The sequence below is a fragment of the Macrotis lagotis genome, chromosome 2, assembly GCF_037893015.1.
Source record: "Macrotis lagotis isolate mMagLag1 chromosome 2, bilby.v1.9.chrom.fasta, whole genome shotgun sequence".
Classification (NCBI taxonomy): Eukaryota; Metazoa; Chordata; class Mammalia; order Peramelemorphia; family Peramelidae; genus Macrotis; species Macrotis lagotis.
Window position 1 is genome coordinate 15,064,034 of NC_133659.1, and position 18,005 is coordinate 15,082,038.

The 18,005-nt window shown below is 39.5% G+C and overlaps 2 protein-coding genes across 2 annotated transcripts in view; both read right to left on the bottom strand.

The window, feature by feature from the left end:
* The window catches only part of EFCAB7 (EF-hand calcium binding domain 7), a 59,552-nt gene that overhangs the window by 26,705 nt on the left and 14,842 nt on the right, over positions 1 to 18,005 (bottom strand). Inside the window, exons 5-6 of the mRNA XM_074221257.1 lie at positions 17,703 to 17,898; positions 17,081 to 17,208 (exon numbers count right to left, since the gene is read on the bottom strand). Coding sequence (XP_074077358.1) covers positions 17,081 to 17,208; positions 17,703 to 17,898 — 324 coding nt within the window. The remainder of the gene's footprint in view (positions 1 to 17,080; positions 17,209 to 17,702; positions 17,899 to 18,005) is intronic.
* Positions 7,798 to 17,170, bottom strand: LOC141512378 (large ribosomal subunit protein eL31-like). The gene is made up of 2 exons (XM_074221265.1): positions 17,081 to 17,170; positions 7,798 to 9,943 (listed from the first exon to the last, which is right to left on the bottom strand). Exon 2 carries the CDS (start codon positions 9,940 to 9,942, stop codon positions 9,565 to 9,567), a length of 378 nt encoding a protein of 125 aa, XP_074077366.1. The 5' UTR covers position 9,943; positions 17,081 to 17,170; the 3' UTR covers positions 7,798 to 9,564.

Below are 18,005 nucleotides of genomic sequence, written 5' to 3' on the forward strand. Positions count from 1 at the left end.
TGCTATAACACCAAGAGATAAAAGCACACAGTTCAAGTGCAACTATTAATAGCAAAGAAGAGTACACCATAATTTCAGATGACTTCCTTCCTAGATTGAAACTCTGAATGGACTAACAAGAGATGCTGACCTATTTCAGATACAACTGGTGTTAAGGTAATCCATTTACTTTTGGGTGATGGTGATGGATAAAGCGGAGAAAAGTCATAATAATAAACATTCAGACATGCTCTTTCAAGACTTGTATCCAAGAGGAACACGTTTCCAAACAGATAATTGTATCTTTTATGCTTTACATTTCATCATCAAAGGTAGAGGTTTTAAATTATAATTTAAAATTTTATTTCAATTCAGATAACTATATTGTTTACAATCTCTTCATAAAAGGTTCAGCTCAATATGAAAGTGTAGACCTTTTGAGACACACACTTTTCTATTAAAAATCAGTTATAAATTTAATATATTTGTGAACAAGAGAGCCATCCTTGATGTTGGGAAGACTTGGGTCAAGGTTCACCTGGGACACACTGGCTATGCCACACTCCATCAACTGACGGATTTCCTTATGCAGGTGCAAATACAGGTATGTATCCGCTTTTCCCAATAATGGTGGTTACTGATTGTTACCCTGCTTTGTATGCAGTTTCTAACATGCCAACTATTCTCTTCTGCATTAAAGGTACAGAGTATTGTATATTTAAGAATAAGAAGTTTCATCAAGGCAGACACAAAGTACTATTTATCTCCTATGGCCTGGCCAAGAGGTATGCACCAGACACGTCTGTTGTACAATGTGAAAACTGGGTCCCCATGCAGATAATGGCTGATGCTCTGCCCATCCACCCCTTACCCTACCCCCAAGCCCTGCCCATCCATCACCACCTGGCCCAGGTTTCCTGGTTCCCAGCCCCACATGTTCTCCATGACCCCAGAAGAGCAAGCTGTAGTGCAGTGGAAGGAGGACTGGACCAGATTCTGTCCCACAGTCCTCAGCAGGACTTGCTGACCTCTCAGGTGTCTAGGAGCAGTCTGCTTTGTGTCCTGTTCCCTAGCTTCACAACCTTAGCCCCACCTCCCATCTGCTACCAAATCTCATCCTTGCCCAACACCTTTCCCCACAGTCACTCCCCTCATCATTTAGGGCCCCCTCACCTACTACCAATATTCTGCAATGACTTCCTACCTAGCTCCCCATCTGCTCTGGTCTTCCCTACTTCACCTGGCTCCATGTATCTCTAAGTTCAAATCTAAGCTCCCCTGTGGAATCATTCCAAGCCCACGGTACCACCTTATCTCTGAACCTGGGTGATACATCACTGCCCTTCCTGTGCATCTCCACATCTTCATGTGGGCTGGGACCCAGAATGTGACACGCAGTCCTTCTTTGACTTTTCTAAGAATCCTTTTTGATAATGGATGAACCTCTACAAAAAGCCTCTTCTAAGCTTCCATATACAATCTGCTCCTTTTAAAAATCTATCTTCTGTATCAACTTTTAATGAACAGTTTTCCTTGATAGAAGGCAATCTATGTAAGAGAAAGGACTGTCTTGTTTTTGTCTTGTTCCCCTGGACTTAGGAAAGTGAGCAGCCCACAGTCATCATTTAATATATATGTTTATTGATTCAATCAATCCAACAGTAAGCTGGCAGCAGAGAGGACAGAACTCTGTTTTTGAGTCCTTTCTCAGATCCTCGTAGGATCCCAGACGAATCACTCGAACTCTCTGTGCCTCAGTTCCCCTTCGATGAGATTAGAACAGTAAGAGCACCTATTTCCCCGGGTTGCTAGGAGTACAAAGTGCTAGATAGATAAGTATTAACAATTGTCAGCATAGATGCTATCAAGCTCCTGCTGTGATAAATACAGATGACATATCCACAGAGTAGAGACAGAACAAATAAAGAATATCAATACAAAGCGTTCCAAGGGGCTTTGCCAGCAGGAAGGGCAGTGGTTTGGGATTCTTGAAGAAGGCTGTGCTTGCCCTGTGTCTCGAAGCAAGGGAGAGAGTCTCTGGAGCTTCAGGGAGGAGGCCATGGACTCACGAAGGGGAGGGGGCTGGGGTCAGTGTGCAGAGGGGAGATGAAAGGTCATGGATGAGGAAACAGAGATCAGTTTAGTTTGAATACAAAGGGATCTCATGATGTCAGGCTGAAGTTCAGGGAGAAGATGGGCCAGAGAGATTAATCTATGAGACATCAGCAAGGATGAGAATTAGACTTAGGGGAGCTGATTGAATCTCATCACCTCTAGATGTGTGACATGGAAAATATGATAGTGGGACAAACTGTGGACCGTCTTCTCTTCGTTTGGGCCTGTGGGATTCCAGGAGAACAGCCCTGACCAAAGGAGTCCTAGAAAGAATGGTCAAACTAGGAGAGGGTTGTGAGACAACAGAAGATACCAGGAAAGGGCATCCCACAGTATCTGGTGGAGTAAACGGGTGCAGAAGAGCGAGATTCAGTTGGTAATGACTTTGATAACTTTGAAGAGCAGTTTCACGGAGTAATTAGGATGCCATCCAAACTACAAAGATCTGGGGAAGGAAGAAGTGAGCCCAGACAGTTTCTTCAAAGAGTTTCTCTAAAAAAAGAGGGAGAATATACTGATGGCAAACTAGGGGGGGATGGCAGAGTCTGGAGAGGGTATTTTAAGGATGGGAATCTTGAAAGTCTTTTGAGGGAAGCTGGAAAAGGCCCAGGAGAGCAAGGGAAATTTTAGGTAGAGAAGGGGGAAATAACTGAGGAGATCTGCTAGAGAATATAGGAAGAGTTGGGATCAATGGCATATGAAGAGAGGTTGGCTTTGGCAAAGAGAAGGGACACCTCATGGGGGAGGATACTGGGAGAAAGGAAGCGAGCCCTGGAGGTGTTGTAAAAGCATTTTGAGATGAAGGGATTGTGAGAAAAGGGAGCTGACATTGAATGGTTTCAATTTTCTCAATAAAGAAGCAGGAGCTTCAGATGAAGGTGGGGAGAGTGAGTAGGTAGGTGGTAGAGTGGGGAGAGGGGGAAGTATAGAAGACCTGAGAAAGGAAGAGAAGAATGTTTTGAAGCGTTTCTTAGGGAATGAGATAAGGAATTAATTAGGGAGGAATCAAAGGATTACCTAACTGCAGAGGGTCTGGTTGAGTTTGAATAACATGAATTTATAATGGACCTAATTATACTTATGAGCAATGTAGAAATTAGGTAACTACTGTATAGTAAGACTGTTCTCCTGGAATAATTGAGGCCCCTGACAAAGATAAGATCATCACCATTTTGTTTCAGTACCCTTTTCTCCCTAAAGGACCCTAGATCTACAAAGGTCTCCTCTGGAGTCTAAAAACCTCTTAGCTGCGAGTTGGAGGGAAAGGACAGCAGGGATGTTTAAGTCTTCTAGATCATGAATGTTCTTCCAAAAACATTTCCTAGACAAATTTCTCAAAAGTCATCTCAGATAACTTGCCATTTTTAGCCTAAGCAATTATCAGCAAGTAACTTGGGTGAAATTTATAGTCGATTTCAATTCTTGTAGCTAAAATCGATTTTAATCAACATTTGAGATTTTCTTTTCAAAAAAATTGCAGCAAGAAACTCCTAAGAAATCATTCATGATAAACTGCTTTACACTTACATTATAATTCTGCAGTATTCTTACTGATAGTTTTATTGTGAAGGGGCTTATCAAGTTCTTTACATACTTTCTCTACAGCGACTAATACTGCTGCATAAACCAATCATCATTTTCACAGTGGTATTTTGACAAACATCATAATAATGTAATATTTGAAGACTAAATAGTCCATGAAATAATGCTTTTTGTTACCTTTGAGTGTAGGATGACAGCCCCTCCACCAACTACTTTCCCTGACTTTCCAAAAAGTCCCTGTAAGCTAGCCTGTCACTTAGCTACAAGTTCCTCCTTTTGGTTGATTTATAGAAAAAACTGTCAACACTACTACCTCAAGACAGAGAGAGGATGGACTCCGGGTGCAGAGTGAGTCACATCCATATACACATCCACCCACGTGTATATCCCCCTATTGGGGGAATTTGTTTTGTTTAATTGTACATATGTGTAACAGGTTTTGTTTTCTTGCTTTCTCAATGGGAAGAAAGGGAAAGAGGGAAGGAAAGAGTTTACAATAAAAAAAAAAAGAAAAAGGCATTAAGAATGATATTATTCAGATGCTTCAACAAGATGATGTCCACATCTCGGTAAACCAACAAGGATCTCACATTGATGGTACCAACAGTCAAATTAAAATTTATTGAGGTTCGAACACCCTGTGATTTTTCACACCCTCTGCTCACATCAATAATGGAAGCAGAAAGGTGCTGCAGAATAGCCAGGGCCAAGGCCTAGCAAACTCATCACCAGGAGACAGGGATGTGACAATCAGAGTTAGTGAGATTGGTCCTCAGGAAAAAAAAAAAAAAGACTTGATCTGTTAAACTTGAAGACTTTCCAGCTTGAGGTAACCTGTTAAGAAAGTATGATTGGCTGGCACAGCTTTCAAGTATTCAGGGTCACTGCCTTGCCCCAATGAATCACTGGAGTAGCAGTGAATTCAATGTGCACTCTGAAACTTGGAGACACCAATGCAATGGTGAGAAAAGCGGAAGGCAGTCAGAAGTATATGGAAAATCTTGGTTCAGGAAAAAGGAACAAGAAAAGATAAAAATTGCAGACTACAATGAAGCCTTGTGCCTTCATGGCATGAGCATTTTCTTTGAGAAAAACATGACAGACAGTGGATAGGGCAAATATCAAAAGTGAGACTGCTAAGATTTTGATGAATTGAAAAAGACTTGTTATTGGTGTGGGAGTTATTCCTGAGTTGGTCATCTATTGACAGACCCACTTTAGATCCATCTCAACTAAGATCATATTGAATGGAGTAAGAAAAAGGAATGCAATTTAATTGAAGCAACTTAACCCTGAACTGTTTAAACCAGAAAATAACAATAAAAGATAGGAAATAGATAAAAGAAATCACATCAACAATGCATATAATTTCCCTAGCAGTTTTAATCTGTGTAAATTCATTGCCACATTTAACAAGCATCTTTACATGTCAATCAGAGAGAGATAGCCAACACAGGAATACCATATTAGAATATAAACTTGCTTGTAAAATATTACAAAGAAGGATGATAGTCAATTATGAGCAGAACGATCTCATAAGGCAGAGAGTAGCAATGAAGATAAAACCAGTTTAAAAGAACACAGCAAAGCACAAGAAACCATCCCTCAGGGGAAGTGGAGGATGAAAGTGATAAGAGAATAACAAACAAAAAAATAAAAAAGATTTATAAAAGTTATAATGAGCTACATTATCCATTAAGGTTAACAAAATCATCATGCTTGGAAGTTGGTTCAATGTTGTCCCAAATATGCTTAGAAAAACATCCCACCTCTGATTCTTTCTGTGTGGCCTTGGGACAGTCACTTAACCTAAATGGGCCCTTGCTCCACTATCCATGAAATGAGAGGGCCAGAAAAAACAATTTCAAGGTGATGCAACTCTTTAGTCTATAAACTGAAGAACCTCAGATGTGCACTGGGATATAGAGTTACTCACAGAGAAAAACCACAGGTATGGACCAAAAAGGGAAAATCTTGTTGCATTCTAGTGAAAGTGTTGTCAAATCCATTTTACAAAGAAAGGAATAGGCCAAAGGAACCTACAGCCTGGGATCTTTCCAATAGTTTCATCTAAACAATAGTCTACCTTAGTCAAGCTAGATTTAACTTCAAAATGAAAATAACAGTCTAATTGTGCAGTCACTTTTTTTCGGTTTTTACAATGCATTGGGGTTAAGTGGCTTGCCCAAGCCACACAGCTAAGTAATTATTAAGTATATGAGACCAGATACAAACTCAGATCCTCCTGACTCCAGGGCCATGACTCTACCCACTGCACCGCCTAGCTGCCCCCAGGGTCTAATTCTGAAACAGTGAGTTAGAATGTCATACCCAGTAAAATGGGACAAAGTTGGGTAGAATTTTTTGTCTCAGTGTTAACAGTAAGAAATTTATATATCAGGGCGGCTAGGTGGCACAATGGATAGAGCACCGGCCCTGGAGTCAGGAGTACCTGGGTTCAAATTCGACCTCAGACACTTAATAATTACCTAGCTGTGTGGCCTTGGGCAAGCCACTTAACCCCATTGCCTTGCAAAAAAGAAAAAAGAAAAAAATTTATATATCAAACAAGCTATTTTTTAAATAACATGGAAGAAAAAACCAGTAGCTTGTTTTTCCTTAGAGAGGGCATAAGGTGGTGCTATATACTCTCAAATCAGGTGAAATATATAAACCTAAAAAGTACCATTTTATTATTTCTAAGATACAAATATGTTGTTTGGTCAAAACTTAGAAGGCGCCTTGAAAACAACAAATTACAAAAACAGAGAAAAACCACAGGTAGGGACCAAAAAAAGGAAATTCTTGTTGCATTGCTAATGAAAGTGCTGTCAAATCCATTTTACAAAGGAAGAAACCGGCCAAAGGAACCTAGAACCTGGGATCTTTCCAATAATTTCATCTAAACAATAGTCCACCTTAGCCAAGCTAGATTTAACTGTCAGTGAAAATTTCAACTGAAATGAAAATAACAGTCTAATTCTGCAGTCACATTTTTTTAGAGAGGGCATAAGGTGGTGCTATACACTCAAATCGGGTAGATTTGATACTTGATATTTTTAATTACCAATGTTTATTTTTAATTACCAATATATTAAGAGACATTATGAGAATACTTTTTCTTAGCATTAGAGCAATGTTGGTATAAAAGATTAATCTTCTGAAAATTAAAGTTACTGTAATTACTAGGAAAGAGTGAGGAGCTAGAACAAGGACTATTCACATTAATATATACCCTGGATTTTAAAAAGGAATCCAGTTGTACATATAAACATTCAGAAACTGTCATAGGTCCAGAGATAACTCTGAAATATTCGCGAATTTAAAGAAAAAGGAGATCCATGCTTCTTCATAGAGTTCAGGGATACTATGAAGAGACAGGTTGGGAGTCAGGAAGTCTAGGTTCGATTAGTGAGTTCACTGGGTGCCCTTTGTAATTCAAAACCTCATTGTGCTTCAATTTTGTCTCAAGTGGAAGGGCAGGATAATTATATTTAAGATCTTAAGCTTAAATTTCTCTGATTCTATGAATTAAAACTAGGAAATTGAGTATATTCTTTAATCTAGTTGGTATTGTTTGTTTTTCATTTGTACATCTTCTAGCAATTTTGTAAATTTTCCAGTCTGTTCTGTAGCTTCCTACATGTTTTTTTGGTCGTTCCTACTGCTCAATTCTGAGAAACTTGAACGTCAGATTTATGATGTTTGGCATCTCTGTAGTCTGATTTTGAAGACATGATCTTTGGCTGCACTGTGGTCAAGAGGGTGCTCAGGAGTCCTCTATGCTCTTTGGCTCCTGGAAGACCTTTTTAGGGGAACGTCACAGTGGCTCCCACTAGCTATAATGAATGAAGGACTTCGATTGGTCTAGGTCTCCAGCATGTGGGGATCTCAGCTCCAAGCTGCATTTGCCGTATTACTTTCAGTAGCTTCTCAAGCTGAACTGGTTCTGGTAAACATCTCTATTCGGTTTAGATTCAGTAATGGGGCCTCTCTGACTGTATCATCTACTCCCATGCGAACGGCTCCTTCTGTAGCTAGTCTTCCAATATCAGCATCATTCTTAGCCCAAGGCACAAGAAGCAGCTGTTTGTCAGGTCTTCCTTCAAGGTAGAAACTTTGGCTGGGACATGAGATACATAGCTGAAGGTATACTGTGAAAATGGCAAATTGGCAGAGTGGGTTTGGGATGTAGGTAATGATGTTATAAAGCAGTGTTTCATCAAAGAGCTTGGGGTGTAGCCTGGAATTTGAATTTCCTTTATTATAAAGTTTTCTACAGTCTCAGGTGACATTCTCTTCTAAGAAATTATGAAGGAGAGGCAACTAGGGGGCGCAGTGCAAAGAGCACCGGCCTTAAGTTAGGAGAACCTGAGTTCAAAACTAGCCTCAGATACTTAATAATTATGTAGTTGGGTGACTTTGGGCAGGTCACCTAACCCCATTGACTTGCAAAAATAAAAAAAATTATCAAGGAAAACTGATATTCTAGAATATGTGACCTTGGGCATGTCGCTTAATCCCATTATCTTAAATAAAAAATAAAAAAATAGTTTGGGGCAATGGTCAGGATAATACAAGACTTATAGCTTCTGCATTAAAGGATCAGAGGACTTAGAATAAAATATTATGGAGAGCAAAGGAGTTAAGATTTCAACCAAGAACCTCCTTCCCTCAAAAAAAATGAATATAATCCTTCAGGAGAAAAAATGAATATTTAATGAAATAGAAGACTTTCAAGCATTCCTAATGAAAAGATCAGAGCTGAATAAAAAAATTTGAATTCCAAATATAAGGCTCAAGAGAAGCATAAAAGATAAACTGAAAAGAGAAATCATAAGAGATGCAATATGGTTAATCTACTTAAATTCTTACAAGGGAGGATGATATTTGTAACTTCTAATTAGGTAGTTAGAAGGAGTATACATAGAGGGCATGGGTGTGAGTTTACATGTGTGAGTAGATGATGAATGATAACCAAAAAACAATTAAGGAGAGAGAAAGAGGGACATATTGGGAGAAGAGGGAAGAAACAGGAAAAATGGGTGAGGAGATAAAAAAATTCCAGTATCAAAATTATTAAATGTACTATTCATAAAAGAATTCCACTGACTATGTATTAGTCCAAGGGCTCTGTGATCAAATTGCTGCTGCAGGGATTTTCCTGTACTCCTCCTTCCATGTTTGCCCACAGTAAATCACTAAGTTTTTCTACATATTCATCACAAGAGGACATGCCAACCCACAACATGCCTGAAAGTCTATCCCAATTTCTCCCATCACCAAGAATAACAATGGGGAAGCAAATTTTACTTTGATTTTCTTAAATTTGAAATAAAGCCACTGAATCTGAGATTTCTCTTAAGTTGTACCGAACAGATCCATTATGATGAGGATAACCAGAATGTGGTTTCTATAGAGGACCAGTTTCTGGTTTAGTTTAGCATCAGTGGTTTTTTACCTTAATTCCTTTCTCTGGGTCCAGCAAAGTGTAGAAAGAAGCTTGTGATCCACTGAGGGGGGAAGGGATGGCTGCCCATGCCCAGAAGCCAGGCAGTTTGAGTTTGGAAGAAGAGCCAAGGACAAAGAATCATGAGAAGGAGGTCTTGATGAAAACAGTCTACAAAGAGAGAGCTACTCAGATGTTTCTGGGGCCCTGCTCCTCCAGCCAAACCATCTGCCAGCCTCTGACAGGCCACTTTTTCTCTCTTGTCTAAGTTACTCTTTTCTCTGTATCATAAATCTGTGTTTGAGTTCAACCAATCAGTCAATAAGCATTTATTCTTTTCCTATGTTGGTGGAGCATTGTGGTGGGTTTCAAAATAGGTATAAAATAGGAAGGAATAGAAGAGAAACCATTGTGACAAAATATAGAATATGATGCTACTGTGATTCTATTTGACTTTTTTTGATATTTTATAACTTTATTTAAATGAAATTAATATAGTTTTCATCCACATTGACTGTAAGTGGTAAAGGCACATAAATAACCAATGCAAACAGCTTGTTTGGTGAATCTTCATCCTCATTTTGTATCCTGGATAATTGTACTCGAATACAGTACAGAATGTTCCTTATTCCTTTGGTCCAAACAGCTTTGTGGAGTCTGGTGTCGATGCATACATCTGGTGTTCCCATTTCTTTCAAGGTAAATTTGCGAATTTCCTTTAGAGCCCAGGGAGCTCGCTTTTTGAAGCCTACTCCATGAATCATCTTGTGAATGTTGATGGTATACTCTCTGGTCACCACCTCATTGATGGCAGAACGTCCCTTCTCTTTCTCTCCACTTTTCTTTGTGGAAGCCATCCTACAAGGGACCAGGTCGGAAAGCTCTATTTGACTTTCGAATACATTTTAGGATGCTCTGAAAATATTTATGATTATTGGTTGGGGTTCGTGAAAGGGAGGCTTCCTGCAATGGTAGCTGTTTGGACTAGACACCCTCAACCCCCAACCCTAGAATTAGTTCTGTGGAGTTCACTTCCCTTTATCCCAATTTCCTCCTTTGTAAAAAGGACATGTTAATAATGATGCAATCCTCAAGGCTGTAAAGAGAATAAAGCATTTTTTAAAAATTACAAACATAAAATAATGTATTCTCTTAAGGTAGTGAGAAGGAAATGAAATGAGAAATTAGGTCAGAAATGAAGGAGAATCAAACATTTCAGAATAAAATTTATGGGAAAACTACAGAGAACTGAAACATTAATCACATTAAAATCAAAGAATGGCAGTAAGATAGCGGAGTGGATAGTGTCAGGCCTGGAGTCAGGAAGATAAATCTTCCCAATTTCAACTGTGTGACCCTAGGCAAGTCACTTTACTCTGTCTCAATTTCCTAATCAATAAAATGAGCTGGAAAAGAAAACAGCGAGCCTCTCTAGTATCTTTGTCAAGAAAATCCTAAATGAGGTCACAAAGAAAGAGTGTTACCCAACAGTTACTACTCTATCTTAACTGGCATATAGAAAGATTGCTGGATTCAGGTCTGCTAGAGCAGCATGTGATTTCAGACCGACCAGCAGAGCTCTGCATCTTAGAGCATCCAGCTCCTAAGTCTCAGACTCCAGGGTCTGCCCACACCAAGTCTGGTTCCCTGATTGAGCTCCACGTCAATTCATGTCCTTCCTGCCTCCACAAAGTTTAACACGACTCAGTTAATCTCCAAACATTGAGCCTCAATGGTTAAAAAAACAGGAGGGTTGTACTGGGAATAGCTGAATGTGGACCCATGGTCTGACACTAAGGGGAACACCATTTCAGGGAGGAGGCAGAGACTACAAATAAAATAATTCCAATTTTTCAGCCACAATGAGGCTGATGAGAAATAAAAGGGAAAAATATTGGTAAAAATGGATATAACCATATAGGAAGTTCTCCACTTATCTCAGATTTTAAAGGGTCATGATCATAGAATAACAAATGACAATTACAAAAAAAAAATTGGCACAAAGTTGAAAGGCAGTCAGGAAGTCTGAGGCCTAGCACAAAGCCAGGCTAGTGAAAAACACTGATAACAGCCAAGAGGGAAAAAGAACGACACAAAGATGACAGAGACAAAGTAAAACTTTGAGGATGATCCTCAAAACAGGGAGAGACGGAGACAGAGAGAAAAAGGGAGGGAAGTAGAGTCAAAGCAAGAGAGAAAATGGAGATAAAGCCAGAGAGGGAGAGAGAGGAACCTGAGGCAGAAATTCCAGATCTTTTTAAATGAGAAGGATTCTGTCATATACAACTCGAGTCCACAAGGTCACTCACAAAAACCGGCACCTGATGGATTCCAACACCTTTTAGTAATCTCCCTGAAGTTTGACCCAGACGCTCTTCCAGTGGCAAACACCTAGGAAGCCTACCAGACCAAAGGGAAACTTCAGGAGTCTTGACCAGCTTAATCTAGGATGGAGGGGTTTGTGTATCACAGCAAGGCAGGCATTTGATGTAATGGTTCTGTTCCAGTGGCCAATGGCCCAGAGGTGATGGGTGGAAGCAGCCAGATGGCCCCAGAGCTGCTCTCAGCCCTACTATTGAAAGCGCAGGACAGGCATCCCAGAAGAATGGCCTGCACAGGAGTCCAGACCACAAAAGGGGTTGCTTTGCAACTCTTCAGAGAGCTCTCTTATCTCCTTTTCCATCTGGCCAATTCTGCTTTTTAAAGCATTCTTCTCTTCAATAACTTTTTGAATTGTTTTACCATTTGACCTAAGCTGGTTTTTAACATTTATTTTTTTTGGCATTTTTTTGGATCTCCTTAACTAAGCTGCTGATATCATTTTCAGATTTTTCCTTCATCTCATTTCTTTTCCCTCACATGATTTTCAAAATCTTTTTTGAGCTCTGTCATAGCCTAAGTCCAACTCCTATATTTCCTGGAGTCTTTAGATGCAGAAGCTTGGACTTTCTCATCTTCAGATTGAGTATTTTGATCCTCCAAAGTAATTGTCTATGGTTAGGTTCTTTTTTTTGTTTGTTTACTTATTTCCCCAGCCTGTGCCTGGTTTTGGGGTGCTTCCTGAGCTTTTGAGTGTCATTAGGACACCACCACAAGGACCTCAGTGTGGGAGGATCTGACTGCTCTCCTGGTCTGCGAATGACCCCCAAGTGCACCTCTCTGCCCATAGATGGGGGGGGTCCCTGCTCTAGGGGGGGGGCAAAGACCGCAAACAGGGTCTGAATGTTGTCAAAGCCCCAGAGTCCTGTCCCAGGGACAGAGGACAGACTTCAGCAGTCTCCCTCCACTCCTTTACCTTCTGTGGGCTGAGTGCTCAGGGAGCAATTTCCTGGCAGCTGCTGCTGGGTGGTTCCACAGGCCTGCTTCCATTTCCTGGGATCTAGGCTGCCACACTAAGGAGGGCCACACTGGCCTGGGCTTCATGCTCACTCTGGCAGAGGTCTATCTGCTGATCTTCCGAGTCATGCTTGATGCTCCCTGGAGTGCAAGTCAGGAAACTGCTCCTGCTGCTAGGAGCTGGAGCTCTCAGGTGCCCTGGGGCTGTTTCTGGGAGGCTAAACTTTGCTCAGGTGTGCTACTTGACCCTCCAACCCCATGGAACAGAGCCTTCCCATTATTTTCCAGGTTATTTTGGGATGGAGAATTGCCTCACTGGATCTTTCTGTGGGTTGTCTCTCGAGAATTTAGTTAGAATCATAATTTTAAGGTTTTTGAAATATTTTGGAGAGAGCACCTAGGAGAGAATATACTCCTGCCGCCATCTTGGCTCTGCCCCCTGCTTTGCATCTCTTATCTAGACATCCCATTTTCCTTTGAGAAGACATGGTTTGGGGAAGGCTAGGTGGCATAGTGGATAGAACACTGACCTTGAGTCAAGAGGACCTGAATTCAAATCCGGGACTCCCTAGCTGTGTGACCTTGGGCAAGTTACTTAACCCCACTGCCTTGCAATGCCCCCCCACCCCGAAAAAAAAGAAAGATATGGCTTCTCCCTCTCTCCTCCAGTCACAGAGTCACAGAATTAGAGTTGGATGCAACTCAGAAGCCCCTTGATACTGATACCCACCAGAACAAAAGGAATCTTTTCCTTCCAGTCTAGATATGGATTCCAAATATGGTATAACCAGGGAAGAGTCCAAGAAAACCATCCCAAACTTCTCCATGGACCTTATACTTCTGGAAATTGGTTTGCCCCTCTCTCCAAATCATCCCTGCCCCCTTTAAAGCACTGAGAAGATGAAGATTGATCTTGTATCACATTCTCATTGACCTGATTTACAACTGATTTTTTTTCCTGTAATTATTAGAAGTCATAGTTCTTTGTCTCTGAACTTAGTTCAGAATTCAGCTGACCTGTAATGAGTTAATTTTTAAAATTCTATTCTTGCCTCAATGAATTTTGCCGACCTTGGGAAATATGTATGAATAGAAAGGGAGCTGGGCCAGACATCTTGACTCCACCAACCTATCCTTCTGGTGGGCTGTCCAAAAGTCTGAGCCAGTATCTCACACCTGGGATCAGACAATGAACACTTCTTATGAGAAAAAAAACAGATGGGGGGAGTCATGGTTAGCCCCCTTTACCAAATTTCCAACAAATCATATAGCCCTTGGCTCCATGATATCCCCTCCCCAGTTCTGTATGCCCCCAAACCTAGATAAGGGGAGTTGTCCTCTTGCTCAGGGTCTTTGGCATTAATGGAGGCAATGACAGACCCAGAGGGTGACAGGCAGCCCCTTCTAATAACTGTCATCTTTTGTTTTTTTTGCAAGGCAATGGGGTTCAATGACTTGCCCAAGGTCACACAGCTAGGTAATTATTAGAAGCTGGATTTGAACTTAGGTCTTCCTACCTCCAGGCCCAGTGCTCTACCCACTGAGCCACCTAGTTCCCCAGTAACTTATGTTGTGGGGAAATCTACCTCACTTTACCCTTTTATTAAAATGGTAGCTCATAGTCCCTAAACTGACCCCAAAACTCCAGATGAAGGCTGATGAAAGTAGAGGGCAGGAGAACTGCTTCTAGTAGACCAAGGCTACCCCCCCTTTTATCTAGTCTGGCTTTTTGGCCATTTACCAGCAATCATATTGATACAGCACTTGAAGGCTGTATGACAGCCCTGGGAGGAAGGTGCCTCTATTTCTATGCTCTAGATGACCTCCACTGAGCTCATCCCATGGACACTCCCCAATCTCTTGGAGAACAACTTTCCCATCAGTCTGCGCCTCCACCATCTTAGCTTTATGAGAGGCACCTGTGGATCCAGGGCCAGTCCTTTTCTTTATCTTCACCACATCTCATCTCTACAGACAGAGGCCAATCCTGTTCTCCTCCAAAGCTATCCCTCTCTCTTTCTGTGGAGGACAACATCCAGTTGCTCACGTTCACCACTTTGACATCATCCCTCAGGCACATATGGAACCTTCCTTGGTAGCACACCTTGCATCAGATCCCTCCTCTCTACTCCTGGGCCAACCACCTGGCTCAGACATGGACACAGCGAGGGTCTCCTTATAAACATCCCTGAAGGGGTGACTCGGTGGCGCAGTGGATAGAGCACTGGCCTTGGAGTCAGGAAGGTGGGAGTTCAAATCCACCTCAGACACTTTATTACTAGCTGTGTGACCTTGGCCAAGTCACTTAACCCCATTGCCTTACAAAAAACAAAAATCATCCTTGATTAAAATCCTTTCCCTCTCCAGGGCATCACAGAGCTGTCAGAAGCAGGATCTGAATACAGATCCCTTGACTTCAAATACAACATTCTTTCCTTTCCACTATATCACATGAGGCTAGAAAGGATAATTAATATGTAGATGAGAAAGTCAAGATTGAAACCAGATCTTGAAAGTTGGAAAAATGGGCGGATTCTAACAAGAGAAAAATAAAAAAAAATCCTTTCGCTAGAAGAAGTAATGTGGTATAGAAGAAGTACAACTCTAGAGAAATTAATGTGAAAAAGGCAACAGGAAATACACTGTTCTATGTTAGGAATATCAGCAAAGCTAATATGTTCATAGATGACAAGAACAGAAGTATAAGGTCCGTGGAGAAGGTTGGGATGGTTTTCTTGGACTCTTCCCTGGTTATACCATATTTGGAATCCATATCTGGACTAGAAGAAACTTGATACTAGGAAGCCAAGGTTGGCATAGGATGTGAAGTTATGCTACATTATGACCTCAAAGACCTGGAGAGAGTTAGCCTAGAGATTTGTCTTCAAATATTTAAAGAGATCAAATAAAAAAGTAGACTTCTTGCTTGACTCCAGAGAGAGAATTATGAACAATGGTTGAGTTCATCTAGATACTTCTAGCAATTAAGATCTATAAAAAAACAAAGTAGGTTGTCTTGCCATGTAGTGACACTGGAGATCATAATCACTTTCCATGAAAGCTGTATAGGAAACCCATACTTGAAGAAATCCCAACCTGAGATGCTATGATTATATGACTTACATTTACTTTAAAGTATATTCCAGCTAAAAAAAAAATAATCAGTTGATTCTATCCAGTTTGAATTGTACTAATTTGATTTGGGGAGGAATATATGGTCTTATCATTTCTATGTTTTCATCCCTCTAAATAATCACTCATAAAAGACTGGCATCACGATTTCTGTCACTTTGGTATTATTTCCTAAGTATTAGAACAGTACAATAAATATAATACTTTGCTGAATGGGTTTAGGTAGCTTCACTACAAGACAGCTTGTGATGTAGAATCTAAAATAATCTTGGGTTTTTCCTGGTCTCCATTAGGAAAATGTGGTTAGAAGAAGACATAACATGACTTCAGTAATACAATCTCAATTATGTCAATGGAAAATAGACCCAAACATCTGGTTCAACTATTCTAGAATGAAAGAGTAATTGCAAATAATGGTTATAAACATTAGGTTTAAATCCTTACTATTTGAAAAGCAACATTCTTTTTGGATGGCAAAGAATTGTCAATGGTGTGGATCAAATAATTTTGTAGAGGACAAGATATAGAGAGAAAATTCTTATTAATACTGACAAAGGGTATCTTTACAGATTTGTTTTGTTTCCATACTGTGATTATTTTCAAATTCAGTTACTAATTAGACAAAGAACATTTTTGATAGTATTAGGATTTTTTTTTTTAACATTTCATGTTTGGGAAACAGAAGGAGGCTTTAATGATGGAAAATCACACTGCTGGACACTAAATATTGTGTTTGAACATGGTGAACATGCACACTATATTGCTTGGGGGGGTATAGATTCCTAAACATACTGCGAACAATTCCTTGGAGACAATGTTTTAAAATTTTAATATAGAACAAATGTCACTGTCTAGCAATTTAAAGATATAAGGGACTTCAGAGTTCAATAACAAATACAGAGTTGTTATTTGAAACAAAATGGAGCTCATGAGAACAATCAGTTCAGTTTTCTAACAGCAGTTATACTATGTGGTCATAACCATTTTTCCCCCCTTTAACAGAGGTCTCAAGGTGCACATTTTTAATGTATCCTAGCAGTTTCCAGTTAATGTTTTATATTTCTGTAGCTATTATTTTCTGTTGAAAGAAAACTAGTAAAGGTTGAGTCAAGAAAGGGAAAACAAAAGAAAAAGATCAATATTAACACTCTACAAATATTGACTTAGCAAAGTGACATTGTTGTCTTTTTCCCATAGGAACTGATATTGAATGAGTGATTTATTTAAAAGAAAGGACTTAGATAAATTATTTGTTAAACAAGAAATAAGTATTTTTGGATTAATGATGCATTTATGTAGATAATTAAGTAAAACTACTCAAATAAATCATATTACTCTGAAAGATCTCATTATTTACCATTTTTACTTTAAAACCAGAAAAATTGTTTTAAATATAAAATGCAAATATTGATTACTCTACAAAAAGACAAAGAACTAATTTTAGACCTTACTAAAACACTATAAATACTGAAAATTGTTAAAAAAAACACAAAAATTATCCCAAATTTCTTATTTAAAATACCATACCTTTATTGAATTTGGCTCAAGTAGCTTTGAGTTTCTATAGCTGTTAGCCCCCATACTGATATGGAAAGAAACAGATGTTTTGTGCTTTTGAGTTGGTAATGGCAGTAGAGAAGAATTACGCCCATCACCTGTAACAAAGTTTTGATAACTATGAATCTTGTCCCTAATCACAAATAATAAACCACTTGAGCAATTCCCCTCCCTATGTATTTTCTACAGAAAATAAGACAAGAGTTAATGTAACAACTATCTGAAGTGGGGTTACAGGATCGAGTAAGGATCTGAGAAATCATAATTAACAACTTTACAACTCCTTCATTTTACAGATGCAGAAATTGGCACAGATAGATTAAGTAACTTGATCAGCAATTATATAACTCTTTACAGATCAGTCTCACTGGATAGTTTTATAATATTAATATATGCCTTTGCTAGATTATCATTCTGTAGCCAGATATTTTGTTCCTAGAAAAAATATTGCAATTTTAATGAAGTTCTATCATAAACTTTACTTCCAATTCATTTTAATTATGGCTTTAAATGGTAGCAATCATAAAGAATTTTGCTCAAGTTTAATAGGGAATTCCTTATTTAAAAAATGTATTTGAAGTTAAGTAAATACCTCTATTGAGCATGATTTCCTGATCAATATTCCTTGGGATTCTCGGGGATGGTTTGGATATTGGTGATATGCCACTCTCAGGAGATCCTTCCAGGTGACTTCCTAATTGATGAAGCCTCATTTTACTATCAATTTCCAGTTTTTCTAGTGCAGTCTTCAGACACTGCTCATTGGTTGCCACGTATAATTTACAAAACTATAGAAAATAAAAAAGTAATCCAGTGGGCAAAATGTTCAATCATACATTTTAGGAAGGGGAGGGAGAAATGTGCATTAGTAGTAAGGGATAGACTGATAGATGGA

Coding starts and splice junctions, on each gene's coding strand:
- LOC141512378 (XM_074221265.1), bottom strand. CDS start 9,942: ATGGCTTCCACAAAGAAAAGTGGAGAGAAAGAGAAGGGACGTTCTGCC.